The 15910-nt window shown below is 39.7% G+C and overlaps 1 protein-coding gene across 4 annotated transcripts in view; it reads right to left on the bottom strand.

Moving 5' to 3' along the window:
* The window catches only part of eno4 (enolase 4), a 29630-nt gene that overhangs the window by 10747 nt on the left and 2973 nt on the right, over window positions 1-15910 (bottom strand). Inside the window, exons 3-9 of one of the 4 annotated variants that reach the window (XM_086180838.1) lie at window positions 13580-13764; window positions 3451-3581; window positions 2855-3024; window positions 2633-2761; window positions 2431-2499; window positions 1699-1863; window positions 1363-1488 (exon numbers count right to left, since the gene is read on the bottom strand). In XM_086180838.1, the coding sequence (XP_086036964.1) occupies window positions 1363-1488; window positions 1699-1863; window positions 2431-2499; window positions 2633-2761; window positions 2855-3024; window positions 3451-3581; window positions 13580-13764 (975 nt within the window). Of the gene's footprint in view, window positions 1-1362; window positions 1489-1698; window positions 1864-2430; window positions 2500-2632; window positions 2762-2854; window positions 3025-3450; window positions 3585-13579; window positions 13765-15910 lie in introns of all 4 variants that reach the window. The other 3 variants (XM_086180837.1, XM_086180840.1, XM_086180841.1) reach the window with 3 other exon arrangements.

The following is a 15910-nucleotide window of genomic DNA, read 5'->3' as shown; positions in this document are numbered from 1 at the left end:
GATATGGGTGTTTAAGTAACATCTAATAAAACCTACATGAACACCTGCCAGGGAAAACTGAGTCTCTTTTTTTATTGAGAATTAAGAACCAATTGACAAACAGACTAGTGAAGCTGTGATTTACTGAAACAGTATAAGGTATTGTTGGCTTTGGTCTTACCATGAAATTTGTTAACAATAAAAAAAAAATACATTTGCCCTTAAAGGAAAAAAATATTTTCTGCAGGACACTTCTCTGTTTTACATTTCAGAAACTGAAGAGTAATTGACAGGACAACAAGACAAAGCATGCTTCGTTGAGCCCATACTTGTATGTGACAGTTGGATTACGTGTTGATGAATAATATACACCAATATCTGTGTATTTTAGGGGTGTAACGATTCATCTATAGAGCGATGAATCAATTTCTATTCCTACGATTACACTGCATCGATCTGTGCTCGGCAAATTGGCCTTCCGAACGACATATTCGCACCGGCCGGCCGAACAGGACACATCCAGGCGACTCCTCCAGCGTTACCGCTGCTGCAGCAGAGCAAGGTAATGCCAGTTCAGTTGATATTTTTGAAAACAAAACCTGTAGTCATTGAAGAGCGGTTACACTTGACCTTTTGTTAAATATTAGAACACTACTGTGTTTTTATTAAAAATGAGGGAAGTAGCAGGTTCAACCACTTATCATTCACTCATTCTTCACTTGTCTAATCTGAAAATAACTTTGGTGCACTTTTTTTGTACTGTTATATGTTTAAAACAACAGTAAATTTAAAGAAATATTAGAGCACTATTTTTTGTTTGTTAATATTGAGAGAAGTAGCAGGTTCAACCACTGCTCATTTAACCTGAAAAGAACTTTGATGCACTTTATTGTTGTGCTGTAATGTTACAACTTGCAAAGAACTGTTTATTCAAATAAAAGGTATATATTTGGCATTAATTGTTTTCTTGTTTATATCCATTCTTTTAAACCTGATTCCCTTACAACAAACAGAAGAGATCTATGAAACTTAACTGTCCATTATCCCGGTATTTATTTCAAAGTCACAATAGTTTAAGTTTTGGCAAAAAGTTACTGAATCAATTTCAAGACACTGAATCCAATTGAATGGTATCGTTCTAAATGAATTAAAATCATCCCTAAATCGAATCGACAACCATGAATCGTGATTCGAATCGAATCGTTGTTAAAACGAATCATTACACCCCTAGTGTATTTGTTTAGGTATTTCATCGGTGGTCATTTTAGCGACTTGTTTTCAATTATGTACACTAAAAATTTGTCAACCTTAAATTGTTGTTGTTTCAAAGTTTTGTATATTCATGAATTTGAAGATCTTGAAAGAATTGTGTTGTAAACATACCTCTCTCCTCAGTGGATCAATTAAAGCCACCACTGCTGGGTATTTGCTGAGAAGGCTTTGATACATGTTCACCAATTCCTCTGGAGACTTTAACAATCCTGCTGCAATTTCATACTTTCCTTTAGACTGAGAGTGAGAGAGGACAAATTCAGTTCTCTTTCCTACTTGTTTTGTGCATCAAATGTGCTGAAACTGTATTTTCAAATTGAATTCACCTCTTGAGCTGTGTGCATTTAAAACAGAATTTCAATTTACAATAGGTATAATGTTTTATTACTTTAAGGACTTCAGGAAGTCGCACCACATAAAGTACCAGTCTACCTTTCATCAACTTACATAGTCCCATAACTCAGGGGCGGCACAGTTTAATGCCAGATGTATCTGTGTTCCCAGCTCCAGTTCAAGGTTATGGCAGGCTTCAGTGATCATGTCCAGAGGCTGCTCAGGTCGCTCAAATCCCACAGCCAGCACTCCACTGTCACTTAAAATGGCCTGGATGACCTCAGAGTTAAAACACAGTTGACCTCGTCAACAACATTTGTATGTATAGTGCTTTTAGACATCTATCTGTGATTAATACATTAACATACAGTGTTCTTTACATCTCTCATCTTTTGATACATCTGCTGAAAGGAGCTTAGCAGAGGCTGCATGGGAATGACAGTGGATGAGTGTTTATTCAGAGGTTTGAATGAGATGGTTGGGATAGCAAGGTTAAAGAAGATGAGTATGTTCCACTCACCCTTTTCACTGTTCATCCTCTGATTGTAAGTGTTAAGGGTCATTGAACAATACAGGAGATAACTCTGTGTATACAATACACATGGTGAACGAAGATAAAGGTTACATAGTAGTAGTATTGATTGCTTTAATAATAATCTTCACATACCTTGATGCCTTCATAACTGACTTAATTTGAAGATTAATGATGAAAATAAAATGTAAGTCTCTTTTTTTGTTTGTACCTTTTAGGAATGCTCAGTAAAATCTATAAATGCTATGTCTAAGAGCTCATAGAATTGTCAGAACTCAGTTTCTATTCTGTGATTAAATGGCAATATCCCTCACCCCAGCTTTTGTTGAAGTGTTCATTATTTTCAGCATCTCCTTTTCTAATTCAAGGGTAGTTGTGATGATCTGTTGAAGAAGTTTATAGTTCAGAGTGACTCATAACTGTAAAAACTGAATATAGAATGCCTTATTGATAATACACCACATCGGAGCAACAACACATGTTAAGAACTACAAGAGCAATTGTTAATTGGAGTACTTGTTTGACTCGCTGTCCTGCTTTGGGTATCAGGATGACTTCCTCCAGTAAATTGAGTTTTCCTGGAGAAGTTCTCCCACAGGTCAGCAAAGTTGTCAAGGAGGTGGGAATGTGAAACTTGCTTTTGACCTGATAAAACATGTACAAAACATATTTTCTTATTTTGCACCTATGTAGCCTTTGAGTGAATACAAATAATGCATGTACAGTATGTGGTCTGACCATAGGATTCTTTAGCGCTCCTATGTACTTGTAGAGAGGAATACCCTGTATTTGTGCCCCAGATTTGACCAGAGCAAGAGACACTGAGCCGATGGCCAAGCTTCCAGGCAGCACTGCCTGTGTAGGCTCTGGTGAATATAATGGCTTCTCTACAGTACTGTTCTTTTTACCTGTAAGGAAAGGAAGGAAGTACAATACCATGCAACTTACATCTTTGTTGTTGGTTGTACAGCGGGAAAGAGTATCACAGTAGCAATCGGTCTATCTTATATCTTCTCTTTTGCTATAATTCTATATGGTAAACTGTTTTTTTTTTTTATTTGATTGGCCAATGAAGCAACATATGATAGTGTTCCTTCAAAGGTTTATTACCGTATTACTGATAATTAAAAATAATCAATATCTGCTGATATCAATGATGTGCCAATATTATCTTGCATCCCTATTAAAATTCTTCTTTTTTTTCTATTACAGAACAATTGATCTCTTTATGTTAACCACAAAAACATTTACTCACAGTTCAGCATTTGCTGGCTGCTGTTGGATTTTTCAACAAAATAAGTTCTGACATAAATTAGGCCCTACTGTTCTCCTACCTTTAGAAGCACTCCTTCTGCCTTTAGTCTGTTCAGGTGGTGAAGGTGGAAGCACATCCACAGGCTCTGTGGGTGAACAATTCTCCTCTTTCTTACTGCCTTTCACCTCCAGATAGTGGGCCATGAAGAAACTGCTGCGTAATCACATAACATAATATCATGTTTTGATAACTAAGTGAACTAATCACTTGTAATAAATGAGGGGCATCCTAAGGTTCCATGTTTGATCCATTATCTATTTACAATAAATATAAGAAATATCACTTCTTCAAATACTAACATTCATTTTTGTGCTAGTCTGCCTTTTGACGTAAATTTTTACATAACATTGAAAATACAATATAGGCGTTATTCTCAACAATAACCATGATTCGATTGTCCATTTTCCTTTCATTCATACACATAAGGATAATGAAATGATAATATAATTAATTTTCGTTATCTCTCAAATATCTGAGCATTTGACCTCACAGCTGTCAAGGTAAAACCGTGTCTAAACACAGCATATTCTTCACATCAGGACAAAGAAATCTTCATTTGATTAACCATTCATTCTGTGTGTGCTGGATGAAGATATCCTGTACTCTTGTGCCCAAATGTGCCCTTCATTACAGGCCCATCCCTGTATAAAAGTTCATGCAACAGAAGCAAAAAGAAGAGCTCTGAACACAATATATTCTGTCTGATTCCGTACATCATAACAATACTTTTCAAAATACAATCAATACACATTATTACAAACAATACTCATTATCAGAACAATTACATATAATTGTTACGTATAAGTAGAATGAGCCCTTCGTCAGACTTGCAATCTGTCCAGGTTGTACCCCGCCTCTCGCCTAATGTCAGCTGGGATAGGCTCCAGCCCCCCAAGCCCCCACGACACTTAAAAAATTAGTGGTATCAAAAATGGATGGATGGGTGAATAGAGTAGAATGAAATACAAGGTTAATGAAAATTTATATATAATCTATGTATATAAAAATGCTTGTATAATAAAGCCCACCAGCACGAAAGCATGCTATGCTTAATAGAGTCCACTCATAAAATATGTTATGTCCAAAAAAACAACTAATGTAAAATGTGACAAATGGAAATTTTTGCACCTGAAAGTTCCGTCTTGAGTGCAGTGAGGTGTAGACCAATTTTTTTTTTTTGGTCACATAATGTACTGATTCAAAAATGAAATGAAATTTCATCTCGTGGGCTCCTGACAGATAGCAAATAATATTTGGTAAACAAAATCTGGTGTACTGAAGAAGAGTTGTGCAAAAGGTGCAAAATATTTACATTTTTTACCTCCAAATTTGAACTCATTATTAGAAACACTTGCACTTGCAATCTGAACATGCCCCCCACCCACACAGACACACACAAAGACGCAGACACAGACAGACACACATGCACACGCACACACGCACACACACACACACACAAAGCATAGTACCTCATTAAGCTGTTCAATTGGGTCAGGAGGTATTATGCAAAAGAAACCAATAAAGAAGCTTAGTGCATCATGATGATATGACAAGCTGTGACAAAAGGCAAATAAGTGCAAAGCATTAACCTCTGCATGACCCTGTTCCCGGCTAGCTCCTGTGACCTCATTGTATCTCAATGCTCAAATGGGGCACTTCTGACCTTGTTTTTTATTTTGCCAATCACCACCCATCCATCCATCCATCCATCCATTTTTTTCAGCTTATCCTGTTAAGGGTCACGGGGGGCTGGCTACCCCAGCGGCTTTTGGGTGAGAGGCGGGGTTCACCCTGGACAGGTCGCCAGTCCATCACAGGACCAACACATGTACAGACAGACAACCAATCACACTCAGTCAGTTTAGAGTATCCAATCAGCTTAGTCGCCATTTGCATGTCTTTGGACTGTAGGAGGAAGCCAGAGTACCCGGAGAGAACCCACGCAGGCACAAGGAGAACATGCAAACTCCACACAGAAAGATCCTGTGCCCGAGTTGGGACTCAAACCCTGAACCTTCCTGCTGTAAGGCGACAGTGCTGACCACTGCACCATCGTCCCGCCCTTATTCTGTCAATCTCTGTGTTGACTATCACTTTTCCTTTGCTAAATCAAATTACGACTATTTCTTCATTTTTGCATGTATATATATACAATCCCATCAATTCTGGTACATTATTTTAAAATACAGTTGTTATGATTCAACGGTATGTAGTTATAAGGCTTGTCACAAGAACCAATACTTCGGTACAAAGTCTGTACTAAGATGTGACGGTACTGACTTTTCTAGAATACCCAATGTACCGGTGGTACCGAGGAGCCAGATCTGGCTGCTTCTTTAGCATTGTTTTTTGGCTGCTCCCACGGTGCTGATCACGCATCTGGGTCATCAACTACAGCGACAGCTGCCCCAAAATTAATTGAGAAGAAAAACGCCAAAAGTCACAAATGGAAATACTTTGGATTCGAGGCTGATGAGGAGGGATTACTGATTGATCTGCAAAAAACGATATGCAAAAAATGCCGTCACCATACCACGGCGAGGGGGAGCAACACATCAAACTTGGCAAAGCATTTAAAAGACAAACATCCAGATTTGTACAAAGAATTCAAGGTGAGCGCATTTGAATTCACGTGTTATCATTGTTGCTCATATCTAATAACGTTACAATGATGAGATGAGCCCATCGTAAATGAGCTGCCTGGCAAAGTAACATGAACATTATGTCCAGCCTTGTCTGTCCCGCATAATAGTTACGTGACTTTGTCTGGCAGCTCATTAACTGAATCGCCTAACGTACCGTTAAACCACCCCGAAATAATGCATGTTATCAAACGTTATTCTTTGTTTGAGACAGTGTTGTTTTCATCATGCTGGACGAAAACGAAAATGACGACGTCAGACCCTTTTTTTCTATGACGAAAATGAGACTAAGACGAACGTCACCATAGCCCTGTAAGGACTAAAATGTGACGAAATTGTATACATTTTCGTCTGACGAGAACGAGACGAGACTAAATTGTTAGTGGGTGGACGATCAAAGTTTAAACACATGCGGGGGGTTTTCCGCCAAGTATAACATGCGTGCAATGTCAATCAAGAGCTCAAACATCAGCATGGAGCCAGCTGTAGCTGTTGGTCCTATCATCAGTACCCACGCAATAAAAACCTCTCTCGCGCACGCACACACATGAACACCCAGAGACAAGTCTGGGCCTGTCTGCAGCGGACGAGACACACACCATGGCGTCGTAAAAAGAGGGATGATTAAAGCATAGCTTTAGTCAATGTGAGGCTCGCCCTGTGATGCATTTTCTGTTTTGTATTAAGCCTCAAGTTTTGTGGTGGTTACACCTCCCCCGTGGTGCAGAGACCGCTTCCTCGTGCTACATGCTAAAGCTAGAATGAATGGGGCTGCTAGGGGCCCTGCTAATGTTGGCTCGTTTAAACCAGCCCTTCTATTAATTTAGCATGTTATGAATAAAACCCCTGTCCATTTGTGGACGGGCGGCAAGTGAAATGCTTTGACCCATGTTTGTGGGACTGGGAAACACTGTAGTCTTCAGACCTGTTGCTGTTCCCTATCCTAAGCAACACACGTGGATGCTTTAACCAATAATAGCTGCGAAAGCCAACATGTAGGGACATATAGTCATTCATATGGAAGTCAAGTGTGCTTTAATTTTTTTGTCAACCCTTATGGCCCGATCGGCCCGCCACCAGGCTGAAAAACGCTGGACGTAATTGGGCGCTGTGAAAATGTACCGAAATTTGACGGCAATGTTTACTTTCAATTCTCGATCAATGTTTGGACTCTAATGCTCACAAAACAGGGTCGGGTGTCTATTTTAGTGCAAACGTTACCTTTTCATGGTGATTCTAATCTGTTTTGGTATGAAATCTGGACATTTAAATTTTGCGACCACAGCGGAATCAAAGTTGAATAGTGTTGCGTAGACTTCTTCTTCACGGCAGTGTTTGTAGTCTTTGGAAAGGGGAGAAGCTACTGAATCGATCGACACCTACAATTCCAAGAACTACAAATCCCAGCTACGTAAAACTTGGAGCATAAAACTTGGAGCGTAAAACTTGGAGCGTAAAACCTGCGCAAACTATGCGCTCTCGCCGTCTTTTACACACAGCGCCCCACAGATGAAGGCAGACCGCTGAACAAAAGCCAAAAGATCCAATAGTTAGTAGTAGACAACTAAAATTAAAATTTATTGTAATTTGGAGCCAGATTTCATCAGAGGTAGAAAATAATCTCTTTGGCACAATTTGGCACAATTTGAAAACTGAGTTCTCGCCAGGGTGTATCCTTACAAAATCCTTGATGTAGGCTTCACTGTTAGCCCAAATTCTATCAACTTTGGTAAATTTGTGGTCCAGGAGTGGATGAAGCTAATCAGTGGTGTCTGGGTGCATGAAATCATTGCTGGCATAGTGTTTTCCTCTGTCAAAAAAATAAAATATTTTGGCAAGAGTAAAAAAATGTAATTTTCCCTCTGGTTTATTCCAATTTACTCAGGCTTAATGACAGATACAACACTTCTGACACTTGGAACATATTCTCTGAAGTCCCTAGATGTCCAAGGACACCAAGAACATGCATATAACCTTTAGTAAAGTGTAGTAATTACACATTTACTATGGGTATGTCTTTTTAGGCATTTTTTCCTGAAAATATGCTATGAGTGGAAAAGGTTAATCATATTTTATTGTGATACAATACTCATATTGTGTGCCAGTGTGTTGTCTGCATCTGCAACAAAATAATAAAAGTAAAAGGTAGAGAAAGAAAAACAGGGGAAAAAACTCACCTTTGAAGGTTAGATCAGTTTCAGTGTGCTTCATTCTCATGCCTGTATTGGCCTATTAAGTACATACACATATCTTTTATTTATAGGTATCTTTGATATTTGACTAAAACCTATTTGAGTTTTGGTCAACTAAAACAAGACTAAAACTATCAAGGATAGAAATGACTAAAATGTGACTAAAACTAAGAAGCATTGAGTCCAAAAGACTAAGACTAAAACTAAATCTAAAATGCCTGCCAAAAACAACACTGGTTTGAGAGGGCTGACATTTCTGTTTAGCCAATATTCTGAGTTGTAACTTTTTTTAGGGTTAGGATTGTGTGTGTGTGTGTGTGTGTGTGTGTGTGTGTGTGTGCGTGTGCGCGCGCGTGTGCACGTGCACGCGGTTGTAATAGGTTAAACTACAGGGGATTTATTGTTTTTTTTTTATTTTTGGTATCGAGTGGTGTCGAGTATCATGGAATTTAAGTGGTATTGGTATTGACTACTAAATTTCTGGTATTGTGACAAACCTAGAAGTTATCTTAATGAACTATGAGAGACATAACTGGACCATTGACTGTTGTATTTGAAAACTGCATGCATAGTTTCACCAAGAGAAGCCCAATGCATCATGGGAGATCCCCCAGCAGTCCAAGCCAATAGCAGCATATCTAAGTGCTAGCCTAAACCAGCCCTTACTATAAGGTTTATCAAGGTTTATCTGCATCCCGGACTGAAACTGCGAGATGGTTCCACAGCAAAGTAGCCTGATAGCCGAAGGCTCTGGCACTCATTCAACTTTTAGAGACTCTAGGGACCACAAGTAACCCTGCATCCTGAGAGCTAAGGGTTCTTGCTGGATAGTTGGGAACTATGAGCTCTGTCAGATATAAAGGTGCCTGATTGATATCCTTAAGACCTATAAGAAAGCCCTTCGTATAGCTAAAGCAGCGTACTACTCACCACTAATCAAGGAACACAAGAACAACCCCAGGTTCCTCTTCAGTACTGTAGTCAGACTGACAGAGACTCTATTGAACCAAGTATTCCTGTTTCCCTGGGTAGCAATGATTTCATGGGCTTCTTTAATGACAAAATTCTACTTATTAAAGAGAATATTCATCTCGTCCTGCCATCTGCTGACACCACGGCACCTATAACCTCAGAAGCCTTAGAGGTAGCTGTCGGACCAGACATACATTTTGATAGTTTTTCTCCCAAGGAAGGCTAACTTCATGAGCTGAGTACAATAATTTCCTCCTCTAAACCCTCCACCTGTCTTCTAGAAAGAAAAAAAGTAGCAGTAATTAAACCCCTTCTCAAAAAAACAACCCTGGATCCAGAAGTTTTGGCCAACTACAGACCAATATCAAATCACCCCTTTCTCTCTAAAATTCTGGAGAAAGTAGTTGCTAAACAGCACTGTGACTTTCTCCACAGCAACAGCCTATTGAGTATTTTCAGTCGGGTTCCAGGGTTCATCATAGCACAGAAACAGCACGAGTAAAAGTTACCAGTGACCTCCTACTAGAATCAGATGAGGGACTCGTCTCTGTGCTGGTCTTATTAGATCTCATTGAAGCTTTTGATACCATTAACCACCATATCCTTCTGCAGAGACTGGAACATGTCATTGGCATTAAAGGAACTTGACTAAATTGGTTTAGGTCCATGTTCCCTCCAATTTTTCATGTGTCTTGGCATACACACAAGCTCCCTGAGCACACTGAGGATCATTGTAAGCAACATCAGTTGTGCACGCTGTGGTCACACACCAGTATCACACCTGTTCAACACCTGGGAACATAGCAAAATACATGGCTTATTAAAAGAATCTAATTATAGCAGCAATTTCTATTCATTTACTTTTAATATTTTCGAGGGTTTAACACTCAACCGCTGGGCTACCTTGCCGTCTCTTATCTATGCCGCACTGTTCTTAGCAAGCTAACCTGCACGGTGCCACAGCAAGTATGGGCAGGTCACATACACAAGCACCGTCAATGCAATGATTAGCTGCGTATCGTAAGTGAACCTTATCGTATCATTGGCTGGACAGCTTTCACTCACTGAGTCTATTCACTGAATAGATTTTCTTGTGCACTGAGAATGTAAGCGATTGCGCAAACGTGATTGCGCAAACACAATTGCGCAAGCGCGCAGCTTAGAGGGAACATTGGTTTAGATCATATTTACCAGATCGATCTCAATTCTTACTGACTAATGATAACCCCTCTAAAACCACTGCAGTCAGTTATGATGTTCCACAAGGGTCTGTGCTTGGACCAGTCATCTTCACACTATACCTGCTTCCTCTAGGTCACATTATTAGGAAATACTTGATGAATTTTCATTGCTATGCAGACAATACGCAGCTGTACTTATCAATGCATCCACATGAAACAAATCAGCTGACTAAACTGGAGGCCTATCTAAAGGAGATAAAAACATGGATGACCCATAATTTCTTTTTATTATACTCTGAAAAAACTGAAGTTATTGTGCTGAGCCCAAAACACCGTCGAGACACCCTATCTAATGAGATAGGTACCCTGGAAGGTATTACCTTGGCCCCCAGCACGACTGTATGGAACCTAGGTGTTCTCTTCGATCAGGATCTGTCCTTTTCATTTACATCACAACGCTAAGATCAGGCACATCCTGTGTTTAAAAGATGCAGAAAAACTAGTCCATGCTTTTGCCACTTCCAGGCTGGATTACTGGAATTCCCTCCTATCAGGCTGAACTAGTAAGTCCCTAAAAACTCTCCAGCTGGTCCAAAATGCTGCTGCCCACAGCTGCCCGCTGTTGACGAGAACTAGTAGAAGAGACTATGTCTCTCCTGTACTGCCTTCTCTGCATCGGCTCCCCGTCAAATTCAGAATGGAAATCAAAATTCTCCTTCTAACATACAAAGTCCTCAACAATCAGGCACCTTCATATTTGACAGAGCTCATAGTCCCTTATTACCCAGCCCCACCTGCTCACGTCCCCATCTGTCTATCAGGTTCTTCCCTTTCTCTCCTTCTTCTTCTCTGTCCCTCTCTTTCCCTCTGTATATCTGTTGTCCTCCATTATCTGTCTTTGTCTCTGCCCCGCTCTCCTGCTCTCTTTACCCCAAATCAGTCAAGGCAGAAGGCCGTCCCCACTGAGCCTGGATCTGCTCAACATTTCTGCCTGTTAAAAGGAAGGTTTTCAACACAGCTGTTGCCTGATGTGCTTGCTCATGGAGACTTGTTAGGTGTGAATTCATTGAAGGAGTGTGGTACTAGACCTGCTCTACTAGTAAATGTACTTTATCATGAGATAACTTTTGTTGTGATTTGGCGCTACAGAAATATTGAGTTGATTGTTGGGGGCTCTGTAAATCAGAAGTAGAATTTTGAATTCTATTCTGAATTTGACACGGAGCCAGTGCAAATGAGTCAGTACAGGAGAGGTATGGTCTCTTCAACTAGTTCTTGTTAATATACAAGCTATGCTTTTTGGACCAGCTAGAGAGTCTTTATGGACTTATTGGTGGAGCCTGATAGGAGGGAATTGCAGTAATCCAGACTGTAGGTGAAAAAAAGCATGGACAAGTTTTTCTGCATCTTTTTGAGACAGGATGTGTCTGATCTTAGCTACATTACGTAGATGAAAGAAGACTGTCCTGGGATTTGCTACACATGGGAGTTAAAGACAGATCCTGATCAAAGATAACTCCCAGGTTCCTTACGGTAGTGCTGGGGGCCAGGGTAATGCCATCCAGGGTACTTATTATTAGATAAGGTGTTCCTAAGGTGTTTTGGGCCCAGCACAATTACTTCAGTTTTGTCAGAGTTTAATAAAAAGGAAATTATTGGTCATTGATGTTTTTATTTCCTTTAGACAGACCTCCAGTTTAGTCAGCTGATTAGTTTCATGCGGATGCATTGATAAGCACAGCTGCATATTGTGGTGGTCAATGGTAGCTAAAGTTACACTTAGATCTAACAAGACCAGCACAGAGACAAGTCCCTTATCTGATGTCAGTATGTGCTGGTATGTGCTCTTTCTGTGCTATGATAAAGCCTGAAAGCTGACTGAAAATCCAATAAGCTATTGCTGTAAAAGAAGTCACAAAGCTGTTTAGCAACTGTTTTCTCAAGAATTTTGGAGATAAAAGGATGATCAATATTGGTTGATAGTTGCCCAAAACTTCTGGATCCAAAGTTGTTGTTGTTTTTTTGAGAAGGGGTTTAATTACCCCTACTTTAAAAGACTGTGAAGCGTAACCAGATAACAATGATACACTGATCATGCCAAAGAGAGAGGCACTAAAGTGTCTTTCAGCAGCTTAGTAAGGATGGGGTCTAGAAGACAGGTTGATGGTTTAGAGGATGAAATTTGTGAATGTCAATGGAGGAAAAGCTGTCCAGGTATATGTCTGGACCTACAGCTGTCTTTAAGGTTTCTGAGTTAACATGGGTTCAGCTGATGGCAGAAGGAAATGAATTTTATCTCTAATGAGTAGAATTTATCATTAAAATCTTCATTAAGTCACTGCACCATATCCTCTCCAGTTTTTGAGTTTTTTGATTAAGCTGTCAAGTTTCAGAATTGTGCCACAATTAATGGGGAAGCAGAGTCCAAAATTGTTTATAAGGTGTCTGTTGCATATCAATAAAATGATCAGTTTGGGAGGGACAAAGGTTGACAACATGGTCCTCTATTATAACACAACATGATGACTAAGATGATCATTACAGAGCTAGGTTTCTGTAAGACAGAGCAAGTAAATGCAATTGTCAGATATTAATTCATGCACTAATATAGTTTTTGATGACAGATCTGATGTTTTACAGTCCATATCCAATTTTCTTTTCATCCATCCATCCATCCATCCATCCATTTTCTACCACTTATCCTGTTAGGCTAAGGGTCACAGGGGGGCTGGAGTCTATCCCAGCTGCCTTCAGGTGAGAGGATGGGTCGCCATAAGGGTATCCAATTAACCTAGTCCCCTCTTGCATGACTTTGGACTGTGGGAGGAAGCCAGAGTACCCAGAGAGAACCCACGCAGGCACAGGGAGAACATGCAAACTCCACACAGAAAGACCCCATGCTCGAGCCTGGGCTCGAACCCGGAACCTTCTTGCTGTGAGGCGACAGTGCTGACCACTGCACCACCAAACCACCCATTTTCTTTTCAGTACCTCTTGAAAGAAAAATACACCCAAACTTTTCTGCCTCATGAAAAATCCTTTTACAAACCCTTGTTAACTAATATAAAATGTTAACTATTACTAAAAATGTCAGTTTCAGTAATCACATCTTTCATTTCATTAGCCCTCCCCAGATGACACCCTCTACAGAAACAGACTACCTGAGTATATGATCAAGCGTTGATTGGTCACAGGGGTTTTGGTCCTTAAGCATTTCATTCAGTGGTTCATTTACCCACTGGATAGCAGTCATCACATGGCCAGCCCGCTCCATACCGTCTGCCTTCCAGTCCAGTAAAGTCCCCTTGTGTCCAAAGTGGCTGGAGATGGTAGCTGAAGACAATAACTAAATACCAAGAGAGGAAGAAATTCTTCAGGAAATTACAAGCTATTTGCAGCAGAATTACTATGGTAGTCGTGTAAATTTCATTGTACCTTCTCTATCCTCAAAATGGATAGTCCAATTGTCTTCCATTGTACAGATGTCATATATTTCCATACCATTCATTCCTATCAAATGATTGCATTTGCTGTAAGATGATAACTTGTTCTGACATAATACCACTTTATTTGTTTTACTGTGTAAATTGAGCTAGTTATGAAACTTCCTTGACATTTCTTTCTGAAGATAAAAGCCTCCTCTTCCCCTCAAGAGCCCCAGTAAAATCCCTTTCAGACATATCAAGGAGGCAGCAAATACAGAATTTAATCTGTGAAACCAGCAACTTTTGTTACATTAAGCAAAGAGCTCATGTTTTCTGTATTATTCAAAAATCGAGGAAGATTCTCAGTAGTCTTGGTGAAGGAGAGTAGCAAGTGCCAAGGAAGAAACAATTAAATCATGGGGAGGATTAGTCATAGCAATACCTGGTGACAACAGGGAAAGGTTGTTACATGGTTGTTGTTTTTCAACACTACTGTATTCCTCCCACTAAGTCGACCAGATCAATTTCAAATTTTGTCAGAAACCTTTAACCTTGGTTAAAACTAAGACTGTGAATTTTCATTTAACTGTGTTGCTGTGGCAATGTGGTCAATTTCAATATTTCATCACAGAATACAAAACACCTGGTAGTTCAGATTCCAAACTTCAAACATTTGATGCCAGGCCCAGGCCTTTAAGTCAAAGTAAAAGTGCTACCAATTGGTTACAGGAAGTCAGCCTGATGCACATCAGTTGATTTGTATGAAAAAAGCAACTGTGTGTTCTCTAGCACCACCTAGTGGATGCATGAACTGGTATAAACGCCACAGTGCAACATTAGTCTAGTCCTTCTTGCTGAATTTAAATATTATCATGTTTCATCTCCCTCTCTCTCCATGGAACAAACACACAGTTTGACATGTATGGGGATGGGTCCACTCATTGCTGTTTGCAGCTTTAATGAGACCACTGCAGTGCCAGAGGCCAAACCTTCACCTCTGAGTGCTTTCTAGTCTTCCAAAAATAATTAAATCATGTATCAAAATACAAAACACTTAAAAATAAATTATGGCATGATCAAAAATTTCACAGTAGATTTAGAAACAGGAGCTGTTTGGATACTGAGAATCTGAATGATGACTTTTTCATCTTAAAAAATATTTAAACTTTATCTATCCATTTTCTACTGCTTATCCTGTGAAGGGTTGCGGGGGGGCTGGAGCCTATCCCAGCTGCCCTCAGGCGAAAGCCGGGGATCACCCTGGAAGGGTCACCAGCCCATCGCAAGGCCAACACATATAGAAAGACAACTATTTATTCTCACAGCCCCACCTACGGTCAATTTAGAGTATCCAATTAACCTAGTCCCCACTTGCATGTCTTTGGACTGTGGGAGGAGGCCGGAGTACCCAGAGACAACCCACGCAGGGACCCAGAACCTTCTTGCTGTGAGGCTACAGTGCTAACCAGTGCACCACCGTGCCGTTAAATATTTTCAAGGGGCATATTAACAGTGGTTGGATAGTCAAGGTCTGTCTTCAAAGATTATATGATTATAATGATGATTATAGTGATGATGATGATGCTTTCAGAATAAAACAATTTAAAAAAGGATGTATTTTCAATGACTGCCCAACATGGCTTTACCTGTTACTTTTGTACATGCAAATGTCATCAATCATTTGATCATTTGAGAATTGCTCTGAAATCTTACCTTGACGCATTGTTGTAAAAAAGATCGATTCATTTAATGAATTTGTCTTAATTCTCACCTATCTTATTATATCTAAACTAGCGCTTCAAAAAATAAAACATTATACATTATCTTGTGTTTTCTTTACTCTTTTATTTTGTTTTCTTAGACTGTTATAAAAAAATTAATCATTCAGTAATTATAATCTGTATTCGACTAAAAGAGAAGATCCTTCTGATGACGACTTTCAAGCTATCAAGTAATTATTTGTAATTCTCTTGAGAAAATGCTTTGATTCATGAATGTCAAAAAGCCCAAGGTGTGTGCCCTAAACGACCTCACCATGACCTTGGGACATGGTGTCACATCTCATCT

This window comes from Aulostomus chinensis, chromosome 16 (genome assembly GCF_037954235.1).
Source record: "Aulostomus chinensis isolate RoL2024-O1b breed Wild chromosome 16, RoL_Achi_v1.0, whole genome shotgun sequence".
NCBI lineage: Eukaryota > Metazoa > Chordata > Actinopteri > Syngnathiformes > Aulostomidae > Aulostomus > Aulostomus chinensis.
Note: the sequence above shows the minus strand (reverse complement) of the source record. Positions and strands in the feature narration are given on the sequence as shown.